Source organism: Dipodomys ordii, unplaced genomic scaffold (genome assembly GCF_000151885.1).
Source record: "Dipodomys ordii isolate 6190 unplaced genomic scaffold, Dord_2.0 Scaffold57, whole genome shotgun sequence".
NCBI lineage: Eukaryota > Metazoa > Chordata > Mammalia > Rodentia > Heteromyidae > Dipodomys > Dipodomys ordii.
The window spans coordinates 13,397,193-13,414,806 of NW_012267273.1; the positions used below are offsets into that span (position 1 = coordinate 13,397,193).

At 39.4% G+C, this 17,614-nt stretch overlaps 1 protein-coding gene across 2 annotated transcripts in view; it reads right to left on the reverse strand.

Moving 5' to 3' along the window:
- The window catches only part of Adcy10 (adenylate cyclase 10 (soluble)), a 73,437-nt gene that overhangs the window by 50,827 nt on the left and 4,996 nt on the right, over positions 1-17,614 (reverse strand). For both annotated transcript variants that reach the window (XM_013021767.1, XM_013021768.1), the window contains exons 5-7: positions 17,115-17,320; positions 15,178-15,274; positions 1,941-2,029 (exon numbers count right to left, since the gene is read on the reverse strand). In XM_013021767.1, coding sequence (XP_012877221.1) covers positions 1,941-2,029; positions 15,178-15,274; positions 17,115-17,320 — 392 coding nt within the window. The remainder of the gene's footprint in view (positions 1-1,940; positions 2,030-15,177; positions 15,275-17,114; positions 17,321-17,614) is intronic.

A 17,614-nucleotide genomic window follows, 5' to 3' on the forward strand; every position in this document is an offset into this window, starting at 1 on the left:
GCAAAGGCAGAGGGCAGCTTTCTAAGACATATGTCTTTGGCAGTGAATTCTTCCCTCCATCATTAATCTACCTGCTTGCCCAGAATCATTGTTGGGAAGAAACTAGCCTTTTGAGGCTCTGGAAAAGCTGAAGTGATCAGAATGTGTAAGGTACAACACAGCAGAGCCCACTTGCCTAAAATTTAGCTGATGGAAATGGAATGTGCTATCCAAATTACTCCCATTAATTCCTAGTACCACTTAGACAAACAAAAGGACTGGAAATATAGCTCAGTGATAGTTTGCTTGTATAAGGCTCTAGGTTCATTCCTTGGTAACTATTTGCAGTTTGAGCAAATACAAAAAACATCTCTTTTTCATGAGTAAGAATTTATGCACTTGCTAATTTTTGTCTGGCAACCAAAAAATTATCCCAACTAATTCCATTATCCCAACTATTAGCTTCCATAAAACAATACAAGTGCCTGGGCACTGGTGGTCACACCCGTAATTCCAGCTATTCAGGAGAATCTGAGTATCTGAGATCTGAGAATCATGGTTCAAAGCCAGATAGACAAGAAAAGTCCCCAATACTCCTATTTCCAGTTGAAGTGGAGCTGTGGCTCAAGTGGTAGAGTGCCAGCCTTGAGCAAAAAAGCAAAGAGACAACATCTAAGCCCTGAGTTCTAGCCCCAGTATCTGCACCAAAAATAAAAATTTTTAAAAATAGGAGTCCTTACTAAAAGGAAGAACTACTTTGAAATCTCTTATTCTTTGTAGCTTAAGGAAAGAATAGCATTATGTAATTTAACCTTAAAGTTTCAGGGCCTGGTGCCTTCTGGGATGTTTTTATATTCTTTCCCAGTCTAACTTCACACAAATGAAATAGTTATTATTATTATGATTTTGAAGAAGTAACACAATTTCCCCAAGGACATGTAGGGGAGAAAGTAGGCAATTTAAATGCAGGTCTCTAGATCTCTTTATTCCGACATTCCTCTACCACATGCTCCTGCCTCTTTGGGATGATATATTTTAGTTATGTCTCTCTACTCCTACACATAAGAGGCACAGGGAAAAGAGAACACACTCAAATTATTAAGCATATGGTAGGAGGGTATATAGCTTATGCCAAACTATAAGATTCATTCAGATTAAGATATACTGCTTTATCTTGCCAATGTAATTGTAACCCCTCTGTACAGTATTTTCACAATAAAAAAAATAAAAGATATACTGCTTATTTTATAACCCTAGGAAAATTCTAGTGTCTTTCTCGTATATAAAGTTGGGCTAAATGTTTGCCAAGAACTGTCAAAAACACGCATGTAATGACTGCTAATAATAGTTGCAATTCACATAGCTTAATATATTTGAGGATCTAGATTGGAGAGAATAAAAATGGAAAGCTTTGAGGGGGAGAAGGTATTTTAATTACCTGTATTGTGAAATCGCAGAACTTAAGATCTAATGGAAGGGACTTAAAGAAACAGTGTACCAATGGCCATCCACTTGATATCATTCTGCTCCATGGCACATAGAAATATAGGCATATAGGAATTTTTATGTATTATTATGTGCTAGAAATTACTACAATTATTCCAGTTATATAAGGTAACAGTGTCAAATTTACCTGTTTTAACAATGTAATAATGAATAATGCCCCTGCTTGTTTGCTTGCTTGCTTTCTTCCTTCCTTCCTTATCTCCTTCCCCCGCCCTTCCTTCCTTACATCTTACATATGCAAGGTGACTACTATGTCACTGAACTTCATTACCCTTGTCCCCACCCTATAATACTCGATATTATCCTGATCTAAACAATAAAGTTTGATGTCAGCTCCACATATAGAATATCTTTTTATTTAGGAACATTTTACTAGTTGCTGTTACTTTAAACCTTGTTAGCTGTTCAAAGATTCCTGAAAATCCCATATCCAATAAATTTAATTATGAAAATACCTGCTTCAAAATGTTTTCCATCACATATTTCTGCAGGGCTAACTCCAGTTTAGGATCAGACTCCAGCATGCAGGCAAGCCTCAGGATGTCTAAGAAGATAGAATAAGAGGGGCAGGCTCAGGGAAGGAGTCTTGGCTCAGCCATGCTAGAGACCAGCACCTCTTCCTTTCTATGCCCTGGGGCAGTGGTCCTCACAGTTTAGCCAGGAATCACTGAGACATCTAGTGGTCAAAAGAGCCCAGAAAACCTAAAGAGGAGTTCAGAACAGATTGTAGCTTTCCCAAAATTAAGTTACATTCAGCTTAAACCCCTGATCTAGCTGTAATCAGTGCTTTGGGATTTGTATCTGTGGACTTGATCTATAACTACTGACAAGGGCTTGGGGAGTGGCTCAAGTAATTTAGGGCTTGCCTGGCATGTGCCAGGCCATGGGTTCAATTCTCAGTACCACAAAACATTAAAAAGAATAAATAAAACTACTGCCAAATGGATGAGAATGGACAAAAGAGGGGTTAACAATAGAGAAAGATGGGGTTAGAAGGAAGGGCATGATAGATTCTAAGAGCAGTATGAGTCAGATTCAAGAAACTGGCTTCTGGCTGTGCACTGTTGCATAAAAATTGAACTGACCTTTGGCACTAGGTTCCAACAGACCAGTCAAAATACAAGTACAAATGGAGTCAAATTACCAAGCTCTAAATTCTTTGTTTGTCTGACTCTTTGGTTTGGTTTGGTTTGGTTCTTGATACTAGGTCTAGCTATATAACCTCAGTCTGGAAATTTCTCTGCAGTCATATTGGTCTGTACAGATCTTCCTGCCTCAGCTTCTTTTTTTTTTTAATTGTGAAAATACCGTACAGAGGGGTTACAATTACATGGGCAAGGTAATGAGTACATTTCGTATCAAGCATTGTTGCCTTCTCCTTTGTTTCCCTTAGTGCTGGAATTACAGTTCTATGTCACCAGGTTCAGCTGTGTTTATTTGACTTTCTGGAAAAATCAAGATAGAGTCAAAGTCAAATCTCCTCAATAGGCCAGTTTTAATTGCCATAATAATGAAATTCCCTCCACCTAATCCTTACACCTAGAAAGATAATCTGAAAGGATATTCACCAGAAACAATCTATTGTTGTTCTGTTTCTCAGCCCCTAACTTCCAAGAAAGATAACTGTAAAATAACCAATCTGTTTTTGCGATTTATAAGAAGTGTGTGTGTGTGTGTGTGTGTGTGTGTGTGTGCTGGTACTGGGGCTTGAACTCAGGACCTTGTGCTCTTGGCTTTTTTTTTTTTTTGGGTCCAGTCGTGGGGCCTGAACTCTGGGCCTGAGTGCTGTCCCTCAGCTCTTCAGCTCAAGGCTAGTGCTCTACCACTTGAGCCACAGCGCCACTTGGCTTTTTTCTTTTTGCTTATGTGGTGCTGGGGAATCGAACCCAGGGCCTCAGGCATATGCAAGGCAAGCGCTTTACCACTGAGCCACCTTCCCAGCCCCTCTTGGCTTTTTTGATCAAGAATGGCACTATATCATTTGAGCCACAGCTCCAATTGCTTTTGCTCTTTTTTTTTCTGCTTCCTTCAGCCTTTTTCTGTATATAATATCAACCTCATCTGTTCTGTTCCTTGCAACATTTACTCTTTTTTTTTTAACAGAATTTGCTCTTCTAGAATCACAAAATGAAGCCAATAAGGATCTTTTATTGTCTTTTGACAATAGCAATTCACAGAATGACTCTGGACAAGTCCCCAGGACCCTATATTTGTTGTTTCTGATTTCTTTCCCTGGGAAAAAGAAGTAGGGCTTGGTATTCTCTGTAGTTGCCATCCTTTAGTGATAGTTCTGTGCTTTATAATAGACTGGTAATAAATAGTAGGAATGATCTTGAATAAATTAAAAATAAGGTGATAGAAATGATGAGAAGTTTTTAGCAGAGGAGAATAAGATAATGTGAGACAACACATAAAATAAAAACAGACCCTAAAAGTACCTAAATTAAAAGGCATTTTGAGATTGTTTCTTGCTCACTTAAATGTATTCAAAATGATGTGCTAGATACTGTATGAGAATAAAAAGTAATTAGGAAACTTGCTTTTATCCTTGAGGCCATTACTGTCTCATTGAACAGTCAAATGTATGTGTAGAAAAAGTAAATAGAAAAACAAAGAAGTAGGGCTAACTAAGCTAACAGGTTTTTAGACCAGAGATACACCAAGCAAGCAAGAGCTGTTTTAATCAAAAAAAACTCTCCAGGAGACATAGAATTTTAACTCATCTTGAGTTGTTATTACATTTTGTGACACAACTTGAGGAGAGCATGTCTACACCATAAAGGCATTAGTTGTTTGTATGTGAATTTATGTGTGTGTGTGTGTGTGTGTGTGTGTGTGTGTGTGTGTGTGTGTGTGTGTGCCAGTCTTGAGGCTAGAAAACAGGGCCTGGATACTGTCACAAAGTTGTTTGTTTTTTAAAAAAAATTATTATTCTCAAAAAACCTCACAAAAACTTGGGCCACACTTCCACTTTTGGCATTTTTGTGGTTAATGGAGATAAGAATCTCATGGACTTTTCCTGCCCAGGCTGACTTTGAGCTTCCATGTTCATGTTTCAGCTTCATGAGAAGCTAAGATTACAGATATGAATCACAGGTGACTGGCATGACATTCGTTTAAACCTAACATAGTATGTTAAAGGAGGAGGAAGAGCCTTTTCTGGCTGGAGTCCCTTGTGAACTGGAGATTTAGAAGAGATGATATTGAACAGATAGTAGAGAGGAGCCAGGCATTTAGGAAGAGGGAGGAGTACAAAAGCCTGGACCTTTATGGTAGCAAAGTTTATAAAGAGTTAAGTGCCTGGGGCTGGGAAGATGGCTCAGTGGTAGAGTGCTTGCCTTGCATGCCTGAGGCCCTGGGTTTGATTCCTCAGCACCACATAAAGCAAAATGAAAAAAGCTGGAAGTGGCGCTGTGGCTCAAGTGGTAGAGCGCTAGCCCTGAGCTGAAGAGCTGAGGGACAGCACCCAGGCCCAGAGTTCAGGCCCCACGACTGGACCCCCCCCCAAAAAAAAGAGTTAAGTGCCTATTATATGCCAAAGAATTTAGCAGGTCTTTATTCCAGGTTCTATGGAGTTAACCTTTAAATCTGTAAATCTCCAGGGTTAGAAAAACTTTTGTTATTCAGGGTAGGTGGGCCATTTCAACTGTGATATAACATCTAAGAGACTCTGGATTGTGGTTAATCAGAAAGATGAACCAATGGGTAGGGGTCTGAGTCAGGTAATATCAGCCTTTCTGGATTAAAAAAAGTATTAGTTCCTGGCCAGTGGATCATGCCTGTACTCCTAGTTATTTGGGAGGTTGAGGTCTGAAGTCTGTGGATTAAGGTTCAAAGACAACCTGGATACATACCCATCTTTGATTATTAGGTCTTATCCTTCATTGTGTGTGTACTTAATTCAGACATCAATTACTTAAATTGCAATTTCTCAACCTTAGTTCCTTTAATTGTAGTATTAGTTCTTTATACTTATATAATCTTTTAAGTTTTTCATTTTTAAATTATTTATTTATTTTCTTTCCCCCTTTTTCTTTTTGTTTTGTTTCCTTTCTTTCTCTCATTTTCCTCTCTCTAAATTTAGGTCTTAGTTGTCTTCCCTCTCTTCCGTTCCCTCCCTACATTCCTCTAATCTTATTTTCATCTCACAAATCTCCCTATACCTATTCATTTTGGGTTCCCCAACTCCTTTGATTTTCTTAGTCCATCGATCCCTAGTTGTTTGTTGTTGAACTACATTGTATCTTTACTATTTTGACTGTGTCAAAAAAATCTGTGCAACTACAGGGCTCTGGGTTGATGCTTGCTTTAAAATAGTGTTCTAGCATGAAATCGTTTTTGCTTTCATACTCAAATGGGCAGAACAAGCCATAGAAACACAAGAAAAATGGCAAATCAAGCAATCTCATCTCCCACTCAAGATAAACAGACAACAGAGCAATTAATGAATAATCCAGAGGAGAGTTTTCAAAATGCTCTATAAACACTACTGGTAAACAAACTGAATGAAAAGATTGAAAGCCTGCAAAGGGCACTGTGTGAGCATGATAGGGCAATGTGTGAGTATGATGGAACTAACCAATGATTAATAGAGGAATTGCATGAGCACGATAGAATAACTGAATATTAATAGAGGGAATCATGGAATCCACAAACAGAAAGCTGGAAGAATTCATAGAGGCCACAAACTGAAACCTGAATGAATTCCAGCAGAAGGAAAGGGAATCCAATGAAAACATAACCACTCAACTACGGGATTTGAGATTGAGCACTGAAAACCTAATGAAGTCCATCCAAGAGTTAAACAAAGCTCCAACAAAGAAATTGAAGCCATCAAATCTGACCAAGTAGAAGGAAAACAAATAAAAAAGTAGAAAGTCTTGACAGTAGAAAGTCTTAGACCATGCAGAAGATTGAATTTCTGGGATTGAAGCTAGCCTAGACATTATAGAGAAAGGACAGATAAGTATTCAAGACAAGTCCAAGAAATATGCTAGATCGATTCTACAGTTAGCAAACACTACAAGAAGGCCTAATTTAAGGCTAATGGGTGTAGAGGAGACAGAAGCTAATGGGTATAGAAACAGAAGCTAAAGGTCTAGGAGACTTATTTAACAGAATCCTAGTAGAGAATTTCCCAAACATACAAAAAATTAGGACCTTTCAGATACAAGAAGCCTTTAAAACCTCAAATAGATCAGACCAGAATAGCACATCCCATTGTCACACTGTAATCTGCACAGGATCAATAGAGGCCAAAGAAAGGATCCTTAAAAATGTCAGGGAGATCTTTGCAGATCACATGATCTTGTATTTAAAGAATCCCATAGACTCCACTCCCAAATTACTCAAGTTGATTAAAAACTTTGGCAAAGTAGCAGGCTATAAAATTAACCCTCAAAAATCAATGGCTTTTCTGTATGCCAACAATGAGAAAAGTGTGGCTGAAATTAGGAAAGCAACTCCATTCATAATAGCCCCACAAAAAATAAAATACCTAGGAATTAACTTAACCAAAGAAGTGAAGGACCTCTATGATGAAAACTTTAAAAACTTGAAAAAGGAAATCAAAACAGAACTTAGAAAGTGGCAAAAACTCCCATGCTTCTGGATTGGAAAGATCAACATCATGAAAATGGCAATACTTCCCAAGGGTATCTACAAATTCAATGCAATACCTATCAAAACTCCAACCTCATTCTTCAAGGAAATAGAAGAGGCAATCCAAAAATTCATATGGAACAATAAAAGACCCCGAATAGCAAAAACGCTCCTCAACAGAAAGAACACTGCTGGAGGAATATCAATACCAAATTTCAAACTCTACTGTAAAGCCATAGTAATCAAAACAGGTTGGTACTGGCACAAGAACAGACCTCAGGACCAATGGAATAGAATTGAAAACCCAGAAATGAACCTACAGACCTATAGCCATCTAATCTTTGATAAGGGAGCTAAAAAAATAGAATGGAAGAAAGACAGCCTCTTCAGTAAATGGTGCTGGCAAAATTGGTTAACTACTTGTAGAAATATCACCCTGCACCAGAATCAACTCCAAATGGATTAAAGACCTCAGAGTCAAAGCAGACACTCTGAAAACATTACAGGATGGAATAGGAGAAACCCTATGTCTCCTTGGCACAGGCTGAAATTTTCTGAATAGAGACCCGGAAACACAACAAATCAAAGAAAGGTTGGACAAATGGAATTGCATGAAATTGGTTAGGTTAATTCCTAAATATTTTATTTTTGGGAGGGTTATTCTGAATGGTGTTGCTTCCTTTATTTCCCTTTCTGCTTGTACATTGTCAGTGTACAGGAAGGGGACTGATTTTTTTGTGGGTTGAGTTTGTATCTTGCAACTTTTCTGAAGTGACTTATAATTTCTAAGAGTTTGGGGATGGAGTTTTGGGGATCATGAAGGTATAGTATCATGTCACCTGCAAAAATAGTTTAACTTCTTCTTTCCCTATTCAGATCCCTTTAATGTCTTTTTCTTGCCTTATTGCCCTGGCTAAGGGTTCCAGGACTATATTGAAGAGTAGTGGAGACAGTGGACATCCTTGCCTTGTTCCTGATTTTAGGAGAATTAGTTGACGTTTTTTCCCCATTAAGTATAATATTGGCTATTGGTCTGTCATATATGGCTTTTATTATTTTAAGGAATGTTCCTTCTATTCCTATTTTCTCCAGAGCTTTAAACATCAATGAATGTTGTATTTTATCAAAAGCCTTTTCTGCATCAATGGAGATAAACATGTGATTCTTGACCTTGGCTCTGTTGATGTGTTGGATTACATTTATTGACTTACATATGTTAAACCATCCCTGCATCTCTGGGATGAAGCCTACCTGGTCATAGTGTATGATTTTTTTAAATGTGTTTCTGGATTCTGTTAGCTAGAATTTTGTTAAGGCTCTTTGCATCTGTGTTCATCAAGGAAATTGGTCTGTAATTCTCTTTTTTGGTTGGGTCTTTGCCTGGTTTGGGATGAGTGAGGTATTGACATCGTTGAATGAGTTTGGGATAGCTCCTTCCTTCTCTGCTTCTCTGAAGAGCTTGAGGAGTATGGGTATTAGTTCTTCTTTAAAGGTCTTATAGAATTCTGTTGTGAATCCATCTGGTCCTGGGCTTTTCCCTGTTGGAAGACTTCTGATTGCTTCCTGTATCTCATTGTAAGATATTGGCTTATTTAATCGATTTACTTCTTTGCTTAGTTGGGGCAACTTGTATTTCTCTAAAAGTGCATCTATTTCTGCCAGATTTTCTTTCTTTAGAGAGTATAATTTTTGAAAATAGTCCTTTGTAAGGTTTGGATATCTTGGGTAGTTGTTGTGATTCTTCCCGTGGCATCCCTGATCTTGTTAATTTGGCTTTCCTCTCTTCTTTTTTTTAATTAATCTTGTCAAAGGTCTATCAATTTTATTTATTTTTTCAAAGAACCAGATTTTTCTTTTATTAATTTTATCTATGATTTTCCTATTCTCTATCTCATTAATTTCTGCTCTTCATTTGATTATCTGGCTCCATCTAGTCACTTTAGGTTCCATTTATTCATGTTTTTCTAGCTGTTTTAATTGCAACATGAGATTATTTACTTGGTCTGTCTCTATCTTCTTGATGTGGGCACTGAGGGCAATAAATTTGCCCCTCAGGACTGCTTTCACTGTGTCCCACAAGTTTCTTTGTGATGTGTCGTCATTTTCATTGAATTGTAGGAACTTTTTCATTTCTTCTCTAATTTCTTATGTTACACAGGTGTTGCTTAGAAGTGTGCTGTTCAATTTCCATGTATTTGAGTAATTTCTGAGGTATGCTTTGTTATTGAGAACTAGCTTGATTCCACTGTGGTCAGATAGGATACAGGGGATTATGTCAATCCCCTTGTATTTGCTTAAGCTCTTTGCATGAACTATGATATGGTCTATTTTGGAGAAAGTTCCATGAGCTGCTGAGAAGAATGTGTACTGTATTGTTTTAGGGTGAAATACTTGGTAGATGTCAATTGGTTTCGCTTGAGTATGGCCTCACTTAATTCGGTAGCTTCTTTGCCAATCCTCTGTATGGTAGACCTGTTCTGTGGTGAGTGTGTTAAAGTCTCCTAGTATTATCATATTGGGATCTATTTTATTCCGTAAGTTTGAGAGTATTTGCTTAACATATTTGGGTGCTCCAATATTTGGGGAATATAAGTTGATGATGGTAATATCTTCCTCTTGGATTGTTCCCTGTATTAATATGTAGTGTCCTTCCTTGTCTTTTTGTATTGATTTTAATGAAAAGTTTATTTTGTCAGATATCAGAATAGCTACTCCTGCTTTCTTACTGGGGGCATTTGATTGGTAGATCCTTTTCCAACCCTTCACTCTGAGTTTGTATGTTTGGCTGAGAGGTGGGTCTCCTGAAGGCAACAGATGGATGGGTCATGTTTTCTGATCCAATCTGCAGTTCTTTTTCTTTTGATTGGTGAATTAAGACCATTAATATTTAGGGATAGTATGGAGAGATGCATTGTGGTCTCTGTCATTCCCTGTTTTCCTAAGTTTTTCTTCTTTCCTTTCCTCCTGTGCTTACTAAGTTAGATTTCTATTAATACCTCTCTGGTGCAGGTCCCCATTCCTGGTTGTTTTCTTCAGGTTGTGTTCCCCCTTTTAGTATTCTTTGTAATGCTGGCTTATTGTTTATGAGTTCAGTTTTTCTCTACTATTAAAATTTTTCATTTCTCCATTGAATGTGAATGCTAGCTTTGCCGGGTATATCAGTCTGGGTTGGCAGTAAATGGTTCTCAGGGCTTGGACGGTGCTTTCCCAGGCCTTTCTTGCATTCAGTATCTGTGTAGAGAGATCTGCAGTGATTCGAATTTTTTTCCCATTGTAGTATAGCTCCTTCTTCATTTTTGTTGCATGCAAGATTGTTTTCTTATTATACAGATTTATCATTTTTACTATAATGTGTCTACAATTGTTTCTCCTGGGATCCTGCTTGTTAGGTGTTGTATATGCTTCTGTTATGCAGGTAAGATGATCTTTTTAAGATGGGGGAAATTTTCACTGATAATCTTGTTGAATAGGTGTTGCATTCCTTTGCTTTGATATTCCTCACCTTCGTCCACTCCAGTTATACGAAGGTTAAATTTCTTTGCACTGTCCTTGCTCTTGGATTTCCCTTTGGCATAATTTAAGTGATATTTCTATATCTGTGATTTTTTGGTCCAGTTGGTGTATTATGTCTTCTGTATCTGACACTCTACATTCCATTTTGTTCACTCTGCTAACTGTGGCTTCCATTGTGGTTTGCATGTAGGAAATGGAATCATTTATGGATTCAATGTTGGTTCTCAAAGTACTAGCCTCACCTCTTAGTGAGGTGTATACTGCCTCTATTTTTGTACTAAACTCATCTCTTAGAGAGGTGTGTACTGCCTTTATTTCTGCGTGCACCTCCTGTTTGAGACCTGCATCTCTTTCGATATTTTGTCCTTTGTTCTTTAAATTTCTGGTCTATTTCTTGCTTTAATTCTTGAGTCATTGCCTCCAGCATCTCTTGGATGTAGCTTTTGTCTGTACCTGGTCTCGGATCTGTTGGGGGCCTACCTCCAACTGCTGGTTTGACCCACGTAGGGCTCTCAGCTCTCTGCTATAGATCACTGGCAGTTCCCACCTTTAGAAGGACTGAGTGGCCTAGACTGCTCCTGTTTACTCCGACAGGTGCTCTTGGTGAGCTTGAATGTGTTGGATGTACTCTTCCAGTTGCTGAAGTCTGCTATGGGCTCCTGACTTTTTTGTTTGTTTGTTTGTTTTGCCAGTTGTGGGCCTGAACTCTGGGCCTGGGTGCTGTCCCTCAGCTCTTTGGCTCAAGGCTGGCACCCTACCATTTGAGCCACAGCACCACTTCTGGCCCTTTCTGCTTATGTGGTGCTGAGGAATCAGATCCAGGGCCTCATGCACACAAGGCAAGCACTCTACCACTGAGCCACCTTACCAGCCTGAGCTCCTGACTATTATCAGGTGCTGGCTGCCTGAGTTGTCCAATTCCCGGCCTGGGATGTATGGGTTGGGTTCTGGTGGGTTTTCGGCTTCTGGTTCTCTTGCCCTGGTCACCCAGGTCTTTTGCTGTCACAGATGTGATTCCAGGGGGTGTTTTCCCCCTTCTGCTGAGGTTTATGCCCAGCTTCTGACTTCAATTGGGAGGAGTTGGTTGTGTTGCTCAGGCACTGGATCCCCAGGCCTGGTCTTGGCCCTCCCACCTGGGGCACTCCAGTTGCACCTGTGTTGCTGTGTATCCCACCTGGGTTATGCAGTCTGGAGTACACAGTTCAAATTTCTTCCACTGTTGTCTGTTGTGACCCAGGGGTGCTGTTCCTGGCTTAGGCGCTTAAGCTCCCTTCCAAGGGCTCTGTTTTTCTAGCCTGGCTGGCTGGATGTGCTCCACGGGCTGGTGAAGCTCTCGAACAGTTCCCAGTTTGAGTGTGTCCTGTAGTCCAGGTGTTGAGGTAGGGGTCTGGGTCATGGTCTGAGGGTTCTCACCAGCTCTGGTTGCCCTTGAGGGATACAATGTCCTCTGTAGGGTACTCACCCTGGAGCTAGTTGTTTCTGTGTGATGTAGGTCGCTGGTTGCTGCTGCAATCAGAGTTCAGTTGAGATGGTTGTGAGCTGGGCCGGGCAGTGGTGGCTCTGTGTTTATCCTCTGTCTCTCCCGCTATTGATCCTGTTCAGGTTGGCTCTGTTGGATGGGCCTCCAGCCTCTGGCCTAGGGGTGGGGGAGGGGTCTCCATGCAGGTTCTGAGTACTGGGGTTTGTCTCTGTGCTTTCCAGATCAGTATCAGTACCTTGCATGTCTTCTGCTGTGGCATTCTGTGGGTGACCTGTGTAGTTCTGGGGTTCCCACCATGGGGCCGAGTGGGTATGGCAGGATGGAGCCCCTCTGCTTGGAGTGAGGGGTGGGAGTGGTATCTTTGTTTAGGCTCCCGGTTTGGAGGTTTCTCTGTTCTTCGCAATCAGTGGGTCCAGAATACATGTTCTTATCAGCAGCACATTGAACAGTCTCCAAAAGAGACCACATTTTAGGTCACAAAGCAAATTTGCCCAAGTTCAGAAACATTGAATTTATTTCCTGCATTCTCTCAGAGCACAAGGAAATAAAATTTGAGCTCATCAACAAAAGCCACCAAAGAAAATTCTGTAATATGTGGAGAGTGAACAACACACTGTTGAACCACCAATGGGTCATGGAAGGGATTAGAAAGGAAATTCAAATGTTCATGATATGTAACAAAAATGAACATACAAATTACCAGCTCCTCTTGGACATAGCAATGGCAGTACTCAGAGGAATATTTATAGCTCTGAGTTCCTACATCAACAAAGTGGAGAAATCTTAAATCAACAAGGTAATGGTGCATCTGAAGTGCCTTAAAAAAGAGCAACAAGCCAAACCCCAATCCAGTACATTTAAACAAATAATTAAAATTAAAAGAATTAAATGAATTAGAGTCCAAAAAACCATAGAAAGAATCAACAAAACAAAGACTCGGTTCTTAGAAAAACTTAACAAAATTGACAGACCCTTAGCAAATCTTACCAGAAAAAGAAGAGAACACACCCAAATAAACATTCTCATCATAAATGAGAATAGAAACATCACCTCAGAAACAACCAAGACTCAGAACATTATAAAGGGATACTTCACAAACCTTTATGCTAACAAATTTGAGAATCTGGAAGAAATGGAAGAATTTTTAGCAAGTATTAATATGCCCAAACTAAACCAAGAAGATTTAAACCAACTAACCAGATCCATATCAAGCAGCAGTAAGAGACCTCCTAACCAAGAAAAGCCCAGGAACAGATGGATTCACAGCTGAATTCTACAAGGCTTTCAAAGCAGAACTCAAACCAAACTTCTTCAACTCTTCAATGAAATTGAAAGCAAAATTTCACTACCAAACTCTTTCTATGAAGCCACATAACCCTCATCTCAAAATCAGACAGGGGCTCATCAAAGAAAGAAAACCATAGACCCATTTCTTTGATGAACATCAATTTAAAACTTCTCAACAAAATTCTGGCCTCTACATTTCAACAATTCATCAAAAAATCATACACTATGATAAGACAGGATGCATTTCAGGGATGCAAAGCTGGTTCAATATACACTAATCAATTAATGTAATTCATCACATCAACAAAAGCAAGGATAAGAACCACATGATTCTCTCAATAGATGCAGGTAAAGCATTTGAAAACATCCAACATCTGTTTATGATGCAAGCTTTGGAGAAACTAGGAATCCATGGAACATTCCTTAATATAATAAAGGCTGTATATGACTAACTTACAGCTGGAATTATACTTAATGGCAAAAAGCTAAAGCCGCCTTTTCCTCTAAATTCAGGAACAAGACAAGGATGTCCACTCTCTCCACTCCTTGTCAATTTACTATTAGAATGCCTAGCTAGAGCAATAAGACAAGATGCAAACATAAAGGGGATCCAAATAGGGGAAGATGACATGATGTTGTCTTTAAAGAACCCCATAGACTCCACTCCCAAGTTACTTGAGCTGATCCAAAACTTTGGCAAAGTAGCAGGGTATAAAATGAACCCTTAAACAGCAATGGCTTTTCTGTATGCCAATAATGAGAAGAGCAGGGAAAGCAACTCCTTGCTAATAGCTCCACAAAAAATAAAATACCTAGGAATTAACTAAAGAAGTGGAGGATGGAAGTGGCAATATTAGAGAAGATTACTTCTGAACCCAAGGATAATGAAGAACGTAATGTCTCTCTTTTTACCCCTCTCTCTTTCTCTTTTACTGTCTCTCATTTTCTCTTTCTGGAATTGAGATTTGAACTCAGGGATCTGCACTTGCTAGGTAAGGACTCTACCACTTGAGTCATATCTCCAGGCCTACATAAACAGTTTCAGACAGGAAGCAAGAGGGAAGGAGCTAGATTGAGAGCTAAAGACTAGCTCAGCACAGGAAGTTGACATAGAAGGATCAGTTGTACCCAGGAGTTTGAGGCAGCGTGGGCAACACAGAGGGAACTATAATTAAATATGAAAGATTAAAGAGTAGGTAGGTGTAAACCTACTCAAAGACAAATAAAATTGATGTTTATTGGGTGAATTAAGTAAGCCAGGAGATACAAGAATAATTTAAAATACTTTTATGGGGGGGGGTTGACCAAGACTTGACCTCGGAGTGTTACACTTTGACCCATAAGCCACATCTCCAGTCCCCAAGCAGTTCAAATTCAGATGTAGTATATTCTGAGTGCTCAAAAGGTTTTTCAATTCCTCAGCACCACATAAGCAGAAAAGGTTGGAAGTGGCACTGTGGCTCAAGTGGTAGAGTACTAGCCTTGAGCTGAAGAGCTGAGGGACAGTGCCCAGGCCCAGAGTTCAGGCCCCATGACTGACAAAACAAAAAAACAAAACAAAACATCAAAAGTTTTTTCTTTTCTCTCACTATGGGGAAGACTTAGCAGTTTGGAAGACAATGGAGAGCACTCTGCCTACCCAGAAGACAGAGGATGTGGGGGAAGGAAAGGAGGATGCTTAGAATTACTGATGTGGAGAATGGGAAATAGGTTCCCTTTTTGTTCTGGTAAGGACTAGAGCTGTGTCTAGGAGAGCAGTCACTTGATGGAGCTGTTGAAGCTATTGACCACTGTCTATGGAGGGAACTTACTTTTGTGTTGATGAGTTGGGTAATAATCCATGAAGCTCATACATGTGGCAAAGAACTCATCAAAGTTAAACGTTGGAGGTGGTTTTAAGAAGTTAACCTAAACAAAATAAAGTGAGAAATTTTCAGTTATTCTGAGAACAGGGTCATCTGGTCCTTTGAGTGTTAATTCTTAGCAGAAAGTCCAAGAGTATGTTTCTGAATGCCTCAGACATGGCAAATGGACATTGGCATATATAAACTCTAAAGATCTTCAATTTTTTGTGTTTGTTTTTTGGAGATAGAATTTTCCTATGTAGTTCAGGCTGGCCTCAGACTTGCTTTGCAGTCCTGGCTGGTCTCAGACTTGTTCTTCTTCAGCCTTTGCTTACTGGGATTGCAGGTGTAATTTACCACATCATGTCCAGTCTTCAATTCATAAGGTTGAATTTTTGAGTTGAAAATTCAGGGGGTTAAGGGTATAGCCCATATACAGCATGTGCTTAATATGTATGTGTAGGGACTCCAGGTTAAATCCTTAGCACAGAAAGAAAGAACCATCTAGCAGTAGCTCACACATTTAATCTTTACTACTCAGGAGGCTGAGATCTGAGGATTTAGATTTGAAGTCAGTCCTGACAGACAAATCCCATACTCTTCAATTAGCTTTCAAAGAGCTGGAACTGGAGTTGTGTCTCAAATGGCAGAATGCCTGTTATGAGTAGATAATGTCAAAGAAAATCAAAAAGCCTCATCTCTGAGTTCAAGCTTCAGAACCATCACAAAACAATAATTAACTGGTTCATGCCTGTAAGCTATGCACAAAGCTGAGATTTGTAAAATTAAAGTTCAAAGTCAGTCAGCTAGTATAGAAGAGTCTGTGAGACTTTATTTTGAATTAACCAGCAAATTGGTGGACTGGAAGTACAATTCAAATGGTAGAATGCCAGCTGTAAGCAAAAAAGTTGAGCAGAAGGCCCCAAGTTCAATGCCCTGAGTTCAAGCCCTGTTACTTCTTGAGAGAGAGAGAGAGACAGACAGACAGACAGACAGACAGACAGACAGAGACAGAATTTAAAAGGTTTTCTAATTATTCTCATTCTTTAAGAGCTCAACGATCAGCAGGTATACAACATATATATATATATATATATATATATATATACTATTTTCTACTGTTTTTTTCATTCCTAACATTTTAATTTAAATAAAAACTGGTTAAAGTATATACCATTTCTTTCTTATAAGTGTTAAAAGGCAGAGGAGACTGATATACAAGAAGATACTAGGAACCATACCAGTAATAAGATCATTAACTTTATAAAATAATACCCTGAGAATGGGCCCAATCTCATCCTTTAAAAATTAACTTCTTATTTTATTATCATTAAGTTTATCTAAAGAAGTCTTGATCTGTGATATTCTTTCCCCAAACCAGGAAGAAAGTTAGTCCAATAATATGCCAAAATCAAATGGAGAGACATTTGACACAATAACCTCTCCCTGGGTTAGGAGGGTGATAGGTAGTGAAAATGAGCGACAATGGTAGAAGTGGGAGGAAGGAATGATAGGGGGAAAACAAAGGAGGAGGCAACAATGCTTGATAAGAAATGTACTCATTACCTTGCTCATGTAACTATAACCCCTCTGTGCAGTATTTTCACAATAAAAAACTTATTAAAAAATACCCCCTTCTGCTCTTAGAGAACAACCAGCAGATCCTTCCTATTCCTTAAGCAAGGCCACTATCCCCCAGATACCAAAATTGTACATTCTTAGTTATCTCAGAGAAGCCTGATCATTTCTTCCTTGAGCTCCCCAGACTCAGTTCCTCCCAGAGTAGTTGTACTGGAAAAGCCCCCTGGGCTAAACTATGACTGCTCCTACCTCATCACCAATCCAAGAGCCCCATAGAATTACCATGACCCATATGACTGCAGGATTTTCTGCAACACACCTACCTTAACAGCTCTCTGATCTGGAATTCTCTCAATTTCAATCATGCTCCGGTCACAGAGTTGCCAGCAGTTTGGTGACAGAATGACATCATTCATCTGGGCCATGCCCTGTGCAAGGCGGACATCATCTACAGCTTGGCCAATTACCAAAAAGTAGTTGCGTGTTTCATCCCCAAAGACCAACATGGAAATGTGGCCAGCAGCAAGTCCTGGCAAAAAGGGGAAGCAAAGTTTTGCATAAGAAATTCTGGATAATTTCCTACCAGCCTTGGCTCTTGGAAAAATCAGTCTTGATATGATTGTGCTACTTCAGAGCAAAATCTAATTTCTAAAATTTTATTCAGGAGTCAGAGCATGCTTCCTTCCAGGCCCTAACTTTTCAAAATGCCCCTTTCTTTCAAGCCTAGAAAATTCAGCCACTAGCTTTCGCTCTGTGTGTGTGTGTGTGTGTGTGTGTGTGTGTGAGAGAGAGAGAGAGAGAGAGAGAGAGAGAGAGAGAGAGA